The sequence below is a fragment of the Macaca thibetana genome, chromosome 2 (assembly GCF_024542745.1).
Source record: "Macaca thibetana thibetana isolate TM-01 chromosome 2, ASM2454274v1, whole genome shotgun sequence".
In the NCBI taxonomy this organism is placed as follows: Eukaryota; Metazoa; Chordata; class Mammalia; order Primates; family Cercopithecidae; genus Macaca; species Macaca thibetana.
In genome coordinates, this window is record NC_065579.1 from 141,506,362 (window position 1) to 141,524,583 (window position 18,222).

The following is an 18,222-nucleotide window of genomic DNA, read 5'->3' on the forward strand; positions in this document are numbered from 1 at the left end:
AGGTGAATGGTTGTGCCATTTCCTGAGACCAGGAGGGGAGTGTGTCTTCTGTAGGAAGTATGATGAGTTCATTGTGGGATAGCCATGTGTAGATGGTTAGTGGATAGTTGGAAATTCTGGTTTGGAACCCTGTGGGGCACCCTTTGGTGGAAGATTTAGTTTGGGTATTCAGAACCATATAAATGTGAGCTCTACTGAGGCAATTTTGAGGCAGAAGACCATAGAAGCTTAGAAGAGCATAGACATTTTGAGAAGGTTAAAGTTTAAGTGGCAGATGAAAGCAAATGTCCGTAGAAGGAAAATGAGAAAACCAGAAGATGAATAATGTGAGCTTGAAGGATGTCAGGTAGCAAAAGCGCAGGAATGAGTTTCAAGAGTGAGGGATTTATCTCCAGTGTTGGACACTGTAGAGGTTGAAGATGGAGCAGAGGCTATTGGCTTTGGCAATTAGGATACCTCTGGTAACCTCTGAGAGAACAGTGTTAATTGAATTATAAGGGTGGAAGTCAGACAGCAGTAACTTGAAGACTTGGGGAACAGAGTCAATGTCGAGAAGCATCCAGGAGAGAATAAGAAAAGTAGCTTGAGAGAGAAGCTGGTTGCAAGGGAGATGTTTTTTAGATGAGGAGGTTTGAGATTGCTTGTAGGCTGAGAGAAAGGATTCAATAGAGAGGAAGAAATAGAAAAGTTTCAAAATTAATTAGAAGTTTACAAAACTGTTTTATTACTTTATTCTCAGACAAACCATGAAAGGTAGTATAGCTATTATTATCACCATGTTACAGATGAGAAAAGCTGAGACATTTCCCACGGTCACAAAGTAAATAGTTTCCTTGTGACTCCTTCCAGATCTGTAGAGAAAGGAGAAATAATTCATGGAGTAGAAGCTGGGAAGGGATGATATGGCAAGGAATAGGGTAAAGACATAACTTTTGGTAGAATATTGTTTTCACTGAAAAAGGGGGAAAGGTGGAGGTAAGGAATACTGAGAACTGGGAGGTGCATTAGAATGACTACGCAGTAGATGATTAAAGCCCGGAATTGTGGTTCAGAGTGAAGAGGATAAAGCAAACTTTATCTTTCCTGATAGTTAGTTCCTAGTCTCTGATAATAAGAGATTTAGAAAGCTGGAAGAGTTTCTCAGTTTATATCCAGTCTATCAAACCTTTGGGCTCTGAGCATAGCTTTTAGAACTTGAGCTTTTAAGGCAGCTAAAAAGTTTTAGATACCTGGCTATCTGATATGTGTGCCTCTCTTATAGGGATTTTAATTTTTTGATTTTTAAGGGAAAAATGTTAGCTGCCAGCCTTATTGTTGGCATCATCTTTTCTGCAGGGCATTTTAGATTATCTGGATAACATATCTCCTCAGCAAATACGAAAACTCTTCAATGCTCTCAGCACACTGGCATTTGGCAAACAGAATGAAGCCAGCAGTCACATCCAGGTAAGAGGCAATATGTTGGGGAAGATTTGTTCTTTGTTTTTGTTTTTTTTTTGGAATCTCCCTCTGTCGCCCAGGCTAGAGTGCAGTGCATGATCTTGGCTCACTGCAACCTCCATCTCCCGGGTTGACACGATTGTCCTGCCTCAGCCTCCCGAGTAGCTGGGACTACAGGCATGCACCACCATGCCCAGCTAATTTTTTTGTATTTTTAGTAGAGAAGGGGTTTCACCATGTTAGCCAGGATGGTCTCGATCTCCTGACCTCATGATCTGCCTGCCTCGGCCTCCCAAAGTGCTGGGATTACAGGCATGAGCCACCGCACCTGGACTTTTTTGTGTGTGTGTGATATGGAGTCTAGCTCTGTCACCTGCACTGGAGTGCAGTGGCATGCTCTTGGCTCAGTGCAACCTCCACCTCCTGGGTTCAAGCAATTCTCCTGCCTCAGCCTCCCGAGTAGCTGGGACTACAGGCACATGCCGCCACACCTGGCTAATTTTTGTATTTTTAGTATTTCGTATTTTTAAACCTCTTTGCTTGAAATTTGCTGGGAAAAAAAAAAAAACACAAGCAAATGATAGATTTGCCTGTGTGTAGTAGTGGAAATGGAGTAATAGCCATAGTTCCAGCATTTTTTTATTCTTACCACAAACATTAAGTACCTATCCTGTGTCAGGCACTGATACATGAGATCCTCTGCCCTCGAAAAGCTTTGTTTATTAGGGAAGAGATGGGTCTGTGATCAGATAACCATGAAACTGTTCAGGTTCCGAGTGCAGTGGGGACACAGAATTGCCTTGTTTCCTAAGAAACATCTCCATCTAATGTGAACTTCACGTGGGCTTGCTTTCGTTTGTGGACACCATTCACTGAAAAAGCCAGGCTGTAATCCCAGCACTTTGGGAGGCCAAGGTAGGCGAGTCACATGCATCCAGGAGTCTGAGACCAGCCTGGGCACCATGGTGAAACCCTGTCTCTACAAAAACATACAAAAATTAGCGAGGTGTGGTGGCACACACCCGTAATCCTAGCTACTCAGGAGGCTGAGGTGGGAGGATCCATTGAGCCCTGGTTGTTGAGGCTACAGTGAGCCATGATTGTGCCACTGCACTCCAGCCTGGGCAAGAGAATGAGACTCTATCTCTAAATAAATAAATAAAACAAAAGGAAGAGATTAGATTGGAATCATAACTTGTAACTCGTTTGTATCTTTAGTGCTATCTTAAGGCAGTAATTCATACTGGACTGTGACTTTGAACAACCAGTATATTTTTTATCTCCCCCCACCCCCACCTTTCTTGAGTCTCCAGTCAACACATTTTTTTAATTAAAAATAATTATAGACTAGGTAATATACATGTGTCATATAAAATTCAAAACATATAGAAGGGTATCCAGTGAAAAATAACTCTCACTTCTCAGTCCTCTAGGCACCTGGTTTGTCTCCCACAGGGGCAATCACTTTATAACCTTCTGAGATGTTCTGAGAATTTACAAATTTGTATTTACCTGTAGTTTCCTTTCCCCTCTTGTTCTACATCTTACCTTTTGCATTTAGCAATTTATTTTGGAGATTGCTTCAAATCAGTAATAAAAATCCACTTCACTATTTTATTTTATTTTTGAATTTTGATAAAATATACATAACATAAAATATACCATTTAAATTGTTTTTAAGGATACAATTTAGTAGCAGTAAGTATATTCACAATGTTATACAACCATTATCACTATCCTTTTCTAGAACTTTCTGATCATCCCAAACAAACTTTATGCCCATTAGGCAATAATTCGCCATCTTTCTGTCCCCACCTCCTAATAATCACTAATCACATTCTGTCTATGGATTTGTTCAAATATTTGAGTCCCTGTTTTCAGTTCTTTAGGGTATATATATCTAAGAGTGGAATTGCTGGATCATATGATGACCATATGTTTACCATTTTGAGGAACCACCAAACTGCTTTCCATAGCAGCTGCACAATTTTACATTCCCACCAACAATGCATGTAGGCTCCAATTTCTCCATATCCTTGCCAACATTTATTTTCCATTCTTAAAAAAATTTCTTTTAATTTTTATTAACTAATTTATTTATTAATAAATAAAAAAATATATATTTTTAGATAGGGTCTTGCTCTGTCACCCAGGCTGCAGTGCAGTGGTGTGATCATAGTTCACTGCAGCCTCAAACTCCTGGGCTCAAGCAGTCTTCCCGCCTCAGCCTCCTGAGTACCTGGGACAACAGGTACCTGCCATGTCGCTTGGCCCTATTTTTTAATTATAATCATCCCGACGTGTACGAAGTGGTATCTCATTGTGGTTTGATTTGCATTTCCTAATGACTAATGATGTTAAGCATCTTTTCACATACTTCTTGGCCATTTCTATATTTTTGTAGAAATGTCTATTCAAGTCCTTTACCCATTTTTGTTTGTTTTGTTTTAGAGATGGGGTCTCACTCTGTCACACACATTGGAGTGCAGTGGTGTGATCTTGGCTCACTGCAACCTCCACCTCCCAGGCTCAAGCAATCCTCCCATGTCAGCCTCCTGAGTAGCTGGGACCACAGGTGCGTGCACCACCGTGCCCAGCTAATTTTTTGCAATTTTGGTAGACATGAGGTTTCGTCATGTTACCCAGGCTGGTCTCAAACTCTTGAGCTCAGGAGATCCACCCGCCTCTGCCTCTGAAAGTGCTGGCATTACAGGCACGAGCCACTGTGCTCAGCCCTTTGCCCATTTTTAAACTGGGTTTTTGCTGTTGTTGAGGTATAGGAGTTATTTGTATATTCTGGATATTGATCTCTTATCAGATATATGATTTGCAAATATTTTCTCCCATTCTATGGGTTTTCACTCCCCTCATAGTGTCCTTTGATGCACAAAAGTATTTAGTTTCAATAAAGTCAAATTTATCTACTTTTTTTTTTTGAGATGGAGTCTTGCTCTGTTGCCCAGGCTGGAGTGCAGTGGCGCGATCTCAGCTCACTGCAATCTCTGCCTCCCGGGTTCAAGCGATTCTCCTGCCTCAGCCTCCTGAGTAGATGGGACTACAGGTGCGTGCTACCACGCCCAATTAATTTTTGTATTTTTAGTAGAAATGGGGTTTCACTATGTTGGCCAAGATGGTCTCGATCTCTTGACCTTGTGATTTGCCTGCCTTGGCCTCCCAAAGTGCTGTGATTACAGATGTGAGCCACTGCACCTGGCCTTATCTATTTTTTTTTCATCTGTGGTTTTCTTTTTAATTATCTTAAGTCTTATGATCACACATAATGTTAAAATTTGTGTATATCTCCTCTACTTTAATCCTTTTAAGATGGCAAAAGCACCATTCCCAATCACAAATACACAGCAGTTTTACAGTTTTATGTTTCTGAATGGCTCTTTAAAGACAATCCTAAATTATAACTTAGTTTGAGTTCGATTGTAAAGAATTCAAGAGTGAAGTTTAACTTGCTACTATTTTAAAAGCATGTGACCTTATAGATCATGTATAAAATGTGAGAAGTGTTAAATAATCTTTGATATTACACATAAACCACACTAAAATGCCTTTCAATAAGTTAAAGGCACCATTTTAAATACAGGGAATTCTAATTAGATTGGCATAGTTAAGGCCAAAAATATAAACGAGACATTGCTACCTTATTTATCTCCAACCCTTGCCTTTAAGAGGCGAATGAACACAAAACACAGGTGAATCTTGCTTGGTTCTAAGACAGTGAAGGAATTTCCCCAGTATTTAAATATATTCACATACCCAGTTATATAAATCTAAATATAAAACCAATCTCCAGTAAGTTTTTTGTTTTGTTTTGTTTGTTTGTTTGTTTGTTTGTTTGTTTTGAGACAGGGTCTTGCCGTCGCCCAGGCTACAGTGCAGTGGCATGATCTCGGCTCACTACAAACTCTGCCTTCTAGGTTCAAGCAATTCTCCTGTCTCAGCATCCCTAGTAGCAGGGATTACAGGTGCCCACCACCATGCCTAGCTAATTTTTGTATTTTTAGTAGAGACAGAGTTTCACCTGATGTTGACCAGGCTGGTCCCGAACTCTTGACCTCAAGTGATCTGCCCACCTCGGCTTCCCAAAATGCTGGGATTACAGGTGTAAGCTACTGTGCTTGGCCTCCATTAAGTTTTAAGATAGGACTCACCATCTTTGTGAAAAGTTGAACATTGCTAAGGAAGTCTCATCTTATCTTTGGAAGGGGTAAACAGTGATAGCATTTACTGAATTGGAATTACTATTAAAATTCAAAAACAACATATTCATTTAACCACAAGCCAGCCTTAGTTTTAAACCACGACTGCCCAACAAAATATTCTGTCAGTCATTCATGATCTGAATTCCTGTGTATGAGATCTATTAAAGTATGGAACACATAAAAAAGTCATGAGACATTTGTTTTGTAATAAATAAGGCAGTGGCCAACTATTACTCATTAGTAACTTTTTTGAGATAAGCTATCAAGTCTGCCCTTTCTGCCTTCTTAATGCCGGCAAAGATCGTTTTTCTTCCAGGGATGTACTTCTTGGGATTCTCCAAATACTCCATCAGTTTATCCTGTCCCCAGGTGATGCCTTTGTTCTTCTTGGCGTCTGTGTAAGAGAATCCAATGGCCTGACCTGTCTTCCGCGCGAAGAGACCATGGAGATTAGGCCCAGTCTTGTGCTTGCCTCCCTTTTCTACCGTGTGGCACTGGGCACACTTCTTAACAAAAATCTTCTTACCTTTCTCAACATCACCCATATTTAATTCTCTTTATCGTCACTGGCGCCACGAAGGTTGCCACTCCAAAGCTGTACGACCCACTCTCTATCAATTTTTTTTCCTGTGTTGCTTGTCCTTTTGGTTGTCATGCTTAAGATACCATTGCAGAATCCAAGGTCATGAAGGTTTTCTTTTATTTTCTTCTAAGAGAAAGTTTTAGCTCTTAAATTCAGGTCTTTGATCCACTTTGTGTTGATTTTTGTATATAGCATATTTTAATATTTTAAGGATTTAACTTCATTCTTTTGCAGATGGATATCCAGTTTTTCCAGTGCCATTTGTTGAAAAGATGGTCCTTTCACCATTGAAATGATTTTGGAACCCTTGTCAAAAATCAGTTTGTCACATATATGAAGGCTTATCTTTGAACTCTGTGTTCTGTTTCATTGGTCTATATGTCTGTCCTGCCATCACCACACTGTTTTGACTACTGTAGCTTTGTATTAATATTGAAATCAGGAAGTGTGAGCCCTCCAACTTTGTTCTTTTTCAAGGTTTTGGCAGTTTGGGGTCCCGTGAAATTCCATGTGAATTTTGGTGTGGATCTTTCTATTTCTGCAAAAACATGTTGTGGGACTTTGATAAGGATTGCACTGAATCACTTTGAATGGTATTGTCATCTTAACAATATTGAGTGTCTTCCAGTCCACAAAGACAATAGCTCTTTCTGTTTACTTATGTCTTTAGTTTTTCAGCAATGTTTATTTATTTTATTTTATTTTGAGACAGTGTCTGGCTCTGTCACCCAGGCTAGAGTACAGTGATGTGATCTTAGCTCTGTATTCTTGACTTCCCAGGCTCAGGTGATGCTCCCACCCCAGCTTCCAAGTAGCTGGGACCACAGGCATGCACCACCACGGCTGGCTAATTTTTGTGTTTTCTATAGAGATGAGGTTTTGCCATGTTACTCAGGCTGGTCTTGAACTCCTGGGTTCAAGCAATCTACCTGCCTCAGCCTCCCAAAGTGTTAGGATGACAGGCATGAGCCACTGCGGCTAGCCTTGCCTCCATGTTTAAATCTGTACCTAAGTATTTTATTATAATTCATTATTTTAGCTGAGCAGTCATCAACATTATGATAATTTTCATATCCTTATAGAAATAATAACAATAAAAGCTGTTATTATTGAATGTCTATCATATGCCAGACACTATTCTAGAAGTTTTTTCATAATTTACCTCTAATCCTTAAAACAACTTTCCCCATTTCACAGATGTAAAAATTAAAACTTGGAGAGATGAAATGACTTGCCTCTAATCCTTAAAACAACTTTCCCCATTTCACAGATGTAAAAATTAAAACTTGGAGAGATGAAATGACTTGCTAAAGACACACAGGGCTGGGTGTGGTGGCTCACCCCTATAATCCCAGCACTTTGGAAGGCTGAGGTGGGTGGTTCACCTGAGGTCAGGAGTTCAAGACCAGGCTGGCCAACATGGTAAAACCCCGTCTCTACTAAAAATACAAAATTAGCCAGGTGTGGTGCCAGGCACCTGTCATCCCAGCTACCCAGGAGGTTGAGGGAGGAGAACCGCTTGAACTCAGGAGGTGGAGGTTGCAGTGAGCCGAGATTGCGCCATTGCACTCTAGCCTGGGCAACAAGAGCAAAACTCCGTCTCAAAAAACAAAACAAAACAAAACAAAACAAAACAGTAAACGATAGACCCCTTTATAGTCTAGCTGCATGGCTCAATATCCATACCATACCTTCTTTTGCTGTGCAATTCCAGCATTATCGTCTTTCTTCATTATCTCACTGCAGGATGACATGCACTTGGTAATAAGAAAGCAGCTCTCTAGCACCGTATTCAAGTACAAACTCTTTGGGATTTTTGGTGCTGTCATCATAGATGGCATCATGGCAGCAGACAGGTACACATGGAGATTCTGACTTCCGTGGTTTAAGATGAGTTAATCTTGCCAGCTAACAGTGTTACATCGCATAGACATCATTTTAACGGTAGACGTTACAACTGTAAGAGAAATGAGCAGGCCGGACTTGGTGGCTCACGCCTGTAATCCCAACACTTTGTGAGGCCGAGGTGAGCTGATCACCTGAGGTCAGGAGTTCAAGACCAGCCTGACCAACATGAAGAAACCCAGTCTCTACTAAAAATACAAAATTAGCTGGATGTGGTGGCGCATGCCGGTAATCTCAGCTACTCGGGAGGCTGAGGCAGGAGAATCGCTTGAACCTGGGAGACGGAGGTTGTGGTGAGCCAAGATGACGCCATTGCACTCCAGCCTGGGCAACAAGAGCGAAACTCTGTCTCAAAAAAAAAAAAAAGTAAAAAAGAGAAAAGAAAAATATATATAAGAGAACAATATTTTGCTCTAATCTGTATTTTGTATGGACAAAATAAATACTCTTTTCTCCCTTCATGTACTTTTATCTTTACTGTACCCTAGGGAAGTCAGAATACTTAAACTTATTGGCAATTGTTATAAAATATTACAAAAGTGAAATTAAAATTATTTGCTTTTAGAAGCGCATCATCTAGTTTGACCCAAGAGAGAGCCAACCTGAGCGATGAGCAGTGCACACACGTTAGTTCTTCTCTAAAAATAATAAAAAAATAAAAAAAATAAAAGTTAGCCCGGCGTGGTGGCAGGCATCTGTAATCCCAGCTGCTAGGGTGGCTGAGGCAGAGAATTGCTTGAACCCGGGAGGCGGAGCTTGCAGTGAGCCGAGTTCACACCACTGCACTCCAGCCTGGGCGACAGAGCAAGACTCTGTCTCAAAAAAAGGCAAAAAAAAAAAAGTTTTCCTGAACTCCTATCTTTGTGATTTTATGATACTTGGAAACTACTGGCTTGGGTCGCACTTACTTTGTTTGAGATGGAGTCTCAACTCTGTCTCCCAGGCTGGAGTGCAGTGGTGCCTCCTGGGTTCAAGGGATTCTCCTGCCTCAGCCTTCCGAGGAGCTGGGATCACAGGCATGCTCTATCATGCCCAGCTAATTCTTGTATTTTTAGTAGAGACGGGGTTTCACCATGTCGGGGTTTCGCCATGTTGGTCAGGCTGATCTCAAACTCCTGATCTCAGGTGATCCGCCCCCTTCAGCCTCCCAAAGCCCTGGGATTACAGAGGTGAGCCACCACTCCCAGGTCGGTTGCATTTATTTCTATATCCATTTAATCTCTCCAATTAAATTATAAAGTCTTAGCAAGAAAGATGTGCCATATCTATTGAATAACACTTTGGTTGAAGCATGGGAACAAATAAGTGTATAACTGGAAAGTGGGACATAAAGCTAGTTCAGGCAGGGCACGGTGGCTCACACCCGTAATCCCAGTACTTTGGGAGGCTGAGGCAGGAGGATCACTTGAGGTAAGCAGTTTGAGACCAGCCTGGCCAACATGGTGAAATCCCATCTCTAATGAAAGTAAAAAAAATTACCCATGCATGGAGGCAGGTGCCTGTAATCCCAGCTACTCAGGAGGCTGAGACAAGAGAATTTCTTGAATCCGGGAAGTGGAGGTTGCTTTGAGCCAAGATCACACCACTATACTCCAGCCTGGACGACAGAGCGAGACTCTATCTCAAAAGGAAAAAAGAAAAAGCTAGTTGAGAGAGAAAACAGAGAGCCTTGCATGCAAAACAATACATTTTTATTTCATTCTTTAGGCAGAGGTATTCCTTAAGGGTTTCTTAGCATGGAAATGGCAAAAATCAAAGCTTTGCTTTAGAAAAATTAATCTGGCTGCAGTGTCTGACAGATTGGAAAAGGGATGATATCGGAAAGAGACAGATGGGTCAGAATATTCAGGAAAACTTCAAGTGAGAAGTAGAGCTTTGCCAGTAAAATCAGAAAGTGAAAAAAACAGTCTTGAATGGGGCGAATGGAGTTTAGGAAGGATTGGCAGCCCAAGGTTTAAACTGTTCTTCCTCTTTGCTCCAGGTGACCTCCTTGTTGCAGTTGGTTCATTCCTGCAGTGAGCAGTCTCCTCAGGCCTCTGCACTTTACTATGATGAATTTGCCAACCTGATCCAACAAGAAAAGCTGGATCCAAAAGCCCTGGTAAAGCCAATTGTCTTTTCTTAAAGCAATAAAGCATGAGAGCTGCTTTACTACACTCTTCAGGTCTTTCTGTTGCAGTGTGAAAATAGATCATCCTGTGACCTCTCCTAAATTCTAACTGCGAAAGGCTTTTCTGCCCTACCCTGTCTCAGGGCTCTTCTCTGAGGCTTCCTTCACTTAATAACAATAGTAAAGAAGAGATTGACTTTGTTAATGATGATGGCTACTATCTGTCTGAGAGCCCTATTCTATGCTAGGCCTTGTGCTAAGTGCTTTTTATGCACTCTCTCTTTTCTACTTCACAAAAATGAGATATTTATTGTTACTTCCTTTTTAGAAATGAGAGAACTGAGACTTAGAAAGGTTAAGAGTAATTTATCTAGGGCTCTACAGCAAGTACACCCTGCACTGCCCTTTTTGTTTGTTTGCTTCCTGAAGGAACGTGTTGGGCATACCATCTGCAATGATTTCCAGGATGCCTTCGTAGTGGACTCCTGTGTTGTTCCGGAAGGGTAGGTATTGTTTACCTGCTGGCTTGGTTGTACTGGTGAAGTTACATCAATTCTGTCAGTAGCTGATACAAACTTCAGAATACCCTTGACCTCAGCCACAGCTGCCCAGTCCCACAGCTTCTTTCCTCCCAACCCCAGTACCCCTGCACCCTTAGCTCCAAAATTCCTAAAAGTTTCACTGTTCTTCTGTTTCTAATTTCTCCCCATGATGTTGTATTTGAAATTGGTTTGCTCTAGTGGTTTTCCCTGTAGCCTTGCGTATTCCTGAGCTGCAGCATCAGATTCTGGTTTTTCTCCGCGGTGACTTTCCATTTCCTGTGAAAGCGCTGTACGGACTGGAAGAATACAACACTCAGGATGGGATCGCCATCAACCTCCTGCCGCTGCTGTTTTCTCAGGACTTTGCAAAAGATGGGGGTCCGGTGACTCCACAGGAATCAGGCCAAAAGTCAGTATAGTTTTTCTTTTCTAAACCTGCTAGTGTTTTGAATGTTCATGGGGAATTCCACAGTTCTTGGTGGAGAACTTGAGTCAAAAAAGTTTCTCTCGGGACAAATGGTATTTGGAGAGCTTAGGGAGGATGCCGCAGATTCCTTGGTTTTTCTTGGACCCTTGGCTTGAGATTTATATTGCCTTGTGTGAGCCAACAGATATTCTGAGATTACTTTCTCAGCCTGATATCTGGACCCCGCTGTGCCTTGCAGTGCAGCTCCAGAGACTAAATGTTCTCTTCTTCTACTGCAGGTTGTCCGCCCCGCTGGAGGTGGCCACTATCAAGCCGCTTGGCCTGGACAAGCAGCAGTGCTCCCAGTAGGCGGTGGTGCAGGCCCGCCTGACCCAGCCTGCCGGCCTCACCAGCATCATCTTCACAGAGGACATCAGTAAGGGCTGAGTGCCCTTACAGGCATAAGCCACCTTGCTCAGCCTATTTGTAAGGTTTTTGATACATGGGACTGTATTGCTTTCCAACAAAACAATGTTAACAATGTACAAGTACCTGGAGAAGAGTCAGAAAAATGTTGTATCCTGCTGCTATGCTTACATTTCAGAATTCCCCAGGTAATGCCATTTACGTACCTTTTTTATGTAGTAAGTAAAAAACATCTGTATGAGTGTCCATGAGCCCCTTCTACAATATGCTTGATAATCATATAAATATACCATCATAGGCTGGGCGCAATGGCTCACACCTGTAATCCTAGCACTTTGGGAGGCCAAGGTAGGAGGATTACTTGAGCCCAGGAGTATAAGACCAGCCTAGTCAACAAAGCAAGACCTTGACTCTATAAAACGTTTTTAAAAATTAGCCAGACATGGTGGTGTATGCATGCCTATGGTCCCAAATACTAGGGAGGCCAAGGCAGGAGAATCATTTGACCCCGGGAGCCACTGCACTCCAGCCTGGGCAACAAATTGAGCCCCTATCTCAAAAGAAACAAAAATAAACAAAACCACCAGCGTAATCCCTAAGCTCAGTGAAGGGACAGGGCTCTCATCTTTGGGATGGGAACTCATCATACTATAACCCTTGTCACTTCACTGAATGGTTATACCCTGAATGAAACTAAGTTTTTCTGGAGTTTTCTTTGCCCACAGCTTTAAATGCTGGTGCCCTGCATTTAAAAAGCCAGACCAGGTGGTAACAAGGCCCCCACAGCCCTTCCTTTCTGGTAGTCCCTGGTAACTGTCAGTGGGGCCATGTGCGAGGCAGCTGCTTGGCGTCTGAGGGTGAAGCTGGTGGTCGCTGTGGTCTTTGCCAAAGTGTAAGCCTGCAAGGCTTGGAGGTGGAGCCAGGGGCAGGTGCTGTCTTCAGTGCTGACTTCTCCCTGGGGTTCCTCCAGCCACAGGCCAGGTCCTGAGCTGTGATGCCATCGTGGACCTCATCCATGACATCCAGATCGTCACCACCACCCGCGAGCTCTACCTGGAGGACTCCCCCATAGAGCTGAGGATCCAGGCCCTGGACTCCGAGGGTGAGGACGTCCCCCTGTCTGTTTGTCCTCTGTAGCCCATGCTGGATCGTCCCTCTACTATGAACCTGGCCTCTCTGTGTTTCCCACTCCTCTGGCATCCAACCCTGCAGGTTCCCTGGAGGGCAGCTTCAGTCAGGGAGGTGAAGTTGCTGCTGGCGGAGGTGCTGAAGAGGCAGAACCCACCCGTGAGGTGGGCCCCAAGCCCTCGGTAGCATCAAGCCATGGCCACTCCTGGCGCTCAGGGGTCCCTGCAGCAGGGCCTGTGTGCTCAGAGCTGTGGCGGACCCTGGAGCCAGACCCTGCTGGTCACAGTGCTGGTCCTTGGAGCAGCACATCTTGGGGAAGCCAAGATTCTCAGTCACAATGGGAGGCTGGGAGATGCTGGCTGGGGCCGTGCCTCCTGCTCGGGCTCTGGGGGCAGGTTTTGCTTCCTGGTCCAGACCTCAGAGCCAGTGTGCCAGGCAGGGAAGGTCCTTTTATTCTGGAGGAGACTGAAGCATGGAGTGGGGTGAGATGCAGGGTGTACAGGGTCCTATCTGTCAGCGTGGGATTCACCTTTCTTCTCAAAGCAGAGAGAAGCTGAAGAAAGGGTGGTGCAGGAGGTGATGGGATCCTGTCTACAGGGTTTGTGGGGAGTATAAGCTGTTCTTGGGAGCAGAATGAGCAAAGTTTGAGTCCACCTTGCGGCCAGGCATTCTTAGGGGCACTTCACACACCCTAGCTCATTTCCTGTATGGCGACTGGACGATGCACAGCCACACACTCACCTGAGTGTGCACACACACAGAACAGATATGGAGCTCATATGCAGCCAAGCCTGGCCCCAGAGTTTTCCCTCCTGGGCAGAGGGTGGCAAGCTTCTGTGGAGGCTGGATGTAAATATTGTGGGCTTTCCTGGCCATATGGTGTCTGTGGCAACTATTCAGCTCTGCCATTGTCCCACTAAAGCAGCCTTAGATGATGTGGAAATGAATGGGTATGGCTATGTTCTAATAAAACTTTATTTATAGAAATAGGTGACTACATTTGGCCCAGGGGCTATAGTTTGCAATCCCTGTTCATGACCACTCTATTTCCTGCCTTAAGTCACTTTTTAAAAAATAGGTGGTTATTTTTATTGACATTTATATCACATGAAATTCACCCATTTTAAGGATACGATTCAGCAGTTCTTGTTAGATTCATACAGCTGTGCAACCATCACCAGTATCCAGTTTCAGAACATTTTCATCACCCCAAAAGCAAGCTCCATACCCATTGCTTCACTCCCTATTCTCTCCTCTCTCCAGCCCCTGATAACCACGAATCTGCTTTCTGTCTCTTTGCATTTGCCAGTTCTGGACGTTTCATGGGAATAGAATCGCACGGTGCATGCAGCCATATACGTCCATGCGTACAGTGTTTTGTGACTGGTGTCTCTCACTGAGCACGTTTTCAAAGTTTATCTGTGTTGTTGCGTGTGTCCACGCTTTGTTCCTTTGTGTTGCTAAATAACTTTCCATTGCAGGGATCAACTGCATTTTGCTTCTCTGGTCATCCTTTGATGGACCCTTGGGTTGTTTTCATATTTTGGTGGTTATGAATAATGGTGCTGTGAGCACTCACATGTGGATGTGTGTTTTCCGGTCTCTTGGGTAGGAGTGGAATTGCTGGGGCATAGGATAACTCTGTGTTTAACTGTTTGGGAGCTGCCAGGTGCTTTCCCAAGTGGCTGCCCCTTCTCAGATTCCCAGGGGCAGTGTGTGAAGGTGCCACCATCTCTATGTCCTGGCCAGCACTTGCTATGGTTCATCCTTGTGGTTCTAGTGAAGCCCCTTTAAAGTCACTTCTTTCCTGAGTGTGCATCTGTTCTCCCCAGGTGGGTGGTGGGGATGTCGGGACTGGGGAGGTGCCTGCTCTGGGCCTTCCCTGGCCACCATCATGCCAGGACATCCCAGCAAGCCTGGATGGTTTCCTCTCACACTGCCCGCTCTCCTGAAGGATTGATGGCACCTGCAGCCAGTTCCAGAGTAGGACGTCATCTGGTCTCCACAGACCGGGTCATTTACTAGCAGCCCATCTCAAGGCCCCACCTTTGCAACAAGGAAATGGTTAACTCCCTTTCTTGTCCACTATGAGGGTATCATGCTTTCTACTTGGTCCTCCTCGCCCCGAAATACCTTGATGAGTATTTTCGTCATCCCTTTTGCCTCTTTTTCTGAGCCTGCAACTTCTTTTCTGGTCAGAGTCTCCACTGTGAAGATGAACTTGACCCTTGGAAGCTTTTAGAGTCTGGCAGTCCCAGAAAGGATGTGCCTTATCTAGATTGATGAGTGTCAAGAAAGATAATTGCTCAATAAACTGTGGTAGATGGCTGCCCCCGGGTGTCAGGCAATGTGCTATTCCCTTGGTAAGTACAGTGTCTTATTGTGCTTATGAATGGTCTGATGCCCACTATATAAATGAGGAAACTGAGGCCCAGAGAGCTTCAGTAACTTGCCCATGGTCACACAGCTCATGGGTGGCTGAGCAGGGGCTGGGATCCAGGATGTCTGAGTCTGTTGCCTGAGCTCTTTCCCACTGGACGCACTGCCTGTCTCCTGCTGCATCTTCCTGGACATTGGGGGCTCTCCCCACGTGGCTGGGATCTGCCTTTTTGGTCAGAAGCCACCTGCAGAGTGCCCTCCTCCAGTCAGTGTTGTCATAGCTATTTCCTGGCCCACCCGTGGCTCTTGCATCACAGAACTGGACTAGCTCAGGGTCTCTAAAGATGCCCCCCTCCTCACCTTTCCTTATGCTGCCTCTTCTGCCTGGAGCACCTTCCCCTCCTGAACTCTGCTTTCAGAAGCCATGCGTCCTCTAGCATTGCCTCTCAGGTGTCCCCTCCTCCAGGGAGCCCTCCTTGGCTGCCCAAGGTGGGACTTGTTCTTCCCTTCAGTGTCCCTCAGCTCTTCAGTGGCCCCTGCCCTGGGGCACAGGGCATTTTCTACTGTGGCTTGTCAAGGTCAGCACTAGGAGGACAGAACTAGGATCAGTAAATTCTTTTGGACTCTTCTGTGCCTGACACTGGACTTTGGGCCCAGCTGGCATTGGGTAAATGTTTGCTAGGTTGAATTGCCTAACATTTTCCTTCAGCCCTCCTGCAGCACAGGGGAGATGGGTCCTCTGGAGACCGGACCCCTGGCTTTCCTGGTTAATATCTAAAGTTGGCTGTAGGGCTCTGTCTGTTGCACATAGTAGGTACTGATAGCTTCTTGTAGAGTGGAAAAAACAAACTTTGGGCAGAGGTTTCCTGAGCACTTGTCCTGTCCCCTTGCCTCCCTTAGGGGTGCCCACCTGCAGCAGGTCCTGGGAAGGCAAACCGCCTGCCTTGATTTCCCCAGAGCTCACGCAGCTGGGTCACATTAAGGACGGTAACATTAAGATCACGAACTTCGGCTTAGGTACCACATTCCATGAGGGACAGCAGCTGACAGCCCTTTGTGGCACCTACCCCTACCTACATAGCCCCAGAACTCTTCCTGGGCCAGGGCTACCAATGCCCCGCCATGGATGTTTGGAGCTCGGAGTAACGTTACATCACATGTGGGCGAAGTTCTGCCCTTCCGCTAATGCAGTGTTAGGGTCTTCACGGCAAAACGTTAAAATGGAAGATATTTTTCCCCAGTATACTTTTCCTGAGGTCTCAAAAAGCCTCAATAATAAACTATTAACAGTAGATAGACCCCAGGGAGCAGACAGCACTAGAAGAAGTGGTGAGGGAACTGTGGGTGAACAGTGGCCAGGAGTTGCCTCTGACAATATATGAAGAACAAATCCTAGACCACTTCAACCCCAAAACAACCCAGCTCTTGGTGGCCATGGGATTCCAGGCTGAGAACCTATCTGTTGCAATCAAAGGAGAATGATTCAGTTTTCCCATGGCATCCTACATTATTTCAGAAGAAACAAAACGAAAGAAGCAGTTTACTATCAGACCACAGTCCCTTCCTTTTGGGGTTCCCAACTGTTTTTCTCTATCCGTTGAAGTTTCCACCTTTTTTTCTCCCACTGAAGCGGACTCACAGCATTCAGCAGAAGAGCCCCTTTCTGGCCAGTGCACCTGCCGGCCTGCAGAGGAAGCCAGAGAGCTTCAGTTAAGCCCCCCAGCACGATCCTGTGGCCTCCCTTTCCGCCCAGAGCACCAGCAGCAGTGGTTCAGACCCAGAAATGTCCCTGACTCGCCAAGGCCCCCAGCATGACCCCGTGGCCTCCCCTTCCACCCAGAGCACCGGCAGCAGTGGTGGTGACCCAGAAATGTCCCTGGCCCAACAAGCTCCCTAGCATGACCCTGTGGCCTTTCCCTCCACCCAGAGCACCAGCAACAGTGGTGCAGAACCAAAAACCTCCCTGGTTCTGCAATCCTTTTAGTATGACCCTGTGGCCTCCTTCTCTGTCCAGAGCTCCAGCAGCAGTGGTGGAGACCCACAGACCTTCCTGGCTCACCAAGCCCCCCAGCATGACCCTGTGGCCTCCCCCTCCACCCAGAGCAGCAGCAGCAGCGGTGGTGGTGATGCAGAAACCTCCCTGGCTCAGCAAGCCTTCCCCATGACTCTGTGGTTTCCGCCTCCACCCTGAGCACCAGCAGCAGCAGTGGTGATCTGTAAACATCTCTGGCTTAACAAGGCCCCAGCAGGACCCTGGGGCTTCCCCCTCCACCTAGAGCACCAGCAGCAGTTGTGGAGACCCAGAAACATCTCTGGCTAAACAAGGCCGCCAGCACGACCCTGGGGCTTCCCCCTTCACCCAGAGCACCAGCAGCAGTGGTTCAGACCCAGAAATGTCCCTGACTCACCAAAGCCCCGCAGCATGACCCTGGGGCTTCCCCCTCCACCCAGAGCACCAGCAGCAGTGGTGGAGACACAGAAACGTTTCTGCCTCAACAACCATCGCAGAAAGCCAGCATCCTCCAAGCTGGGCAGCCAAGGTTGTGACGTCAGCCAAGCCAGCAAGAAGCTGGTGCTGCTGCAGAGCTGCCAGGATATGCCTTTTCACTTTATTAAAATGTTTTTTCCTGTGTCCAGCAAAGAAAAGGAGGAATAAGATCACCCCAACATAGGTACACGGCTGAAGACAAAAATCAAGTAGGTGGGGCGGTCAAGCCACACTTCTTGCATTTTACTATATTTATTCTGTCTTTAGTAGCATTATTTTAATTTGCAAATCATGCTTGTATTTATTCCTGGGGTACAATGTGAGGATTAGATAGATGTGTGCACTGTGGAAGGAGGAAATCCCGCTACTTAGCATCTCCACCACCTCAGAGACCAATTCCACATGATGTCCTGGAAGTGTTGATCTAAAAACGTTGACCCCATAGAAGTAGCAAGTAGATGGATGGTGACCAGGGGCAGGAGAGTGGCAGAGGGAGGGAATGGTGGGGGGGTTGTTGGTCAAAGGACCAAAGTCTCAGGAAGGAGGAAGAGGTTTTGACATCTAGTGCATAGCAGAGTGACCAGAGTCAATGAGAGTGTCT

The 18,222-nt window shown here is 45.3% G+C and overlaps 2 protein-coding genes and 1 pseudogene across 2 annotated transcripts in view; 2 read left to right on the forward strand and 1 right to left on the reverse strand.

Moving 5' to 3' along the window:
- Positions 1-11,569, forward strand: part of LOC126949002 (Fanconi anemia group D2 protein-like) — a 41,034-nt pseudogene extending 29,465 nt beyond the window's left edge.
- TSEN2 (tRNA splicing endonuclease subunit 2) overlaps positions 1-18,222 on the forward strand; it is a 728,632-nt gene that overhangs the window by 95,567 nt on the left and 614,843 nt on the right. The window lies entirely within an intron of this gene.
- On the reverse strand, positions 5,806-6,199 carry LOC126949081 (cytochrome c-like). The gene has a single exon (XM_050781524.1). The coding sequence runs from the start codon at positions 6,197-6,199 to the stop codon at positions 5,885-5,887; it is 315 nt and encodes a 104-aa protein (XP_050637481.1). The 3' UTR covers positions 5,806-5,884.

Excerpts from the sequence above, each read along its gene's own strand:
- LOC126949081 (XM_050781524.1), bottom strand. The coding sequence starts at position 6,199 with ATGGGTGATGTTGAGAAAGGTAAGAAGATTTTTGTTAAGAAGTGTGCC.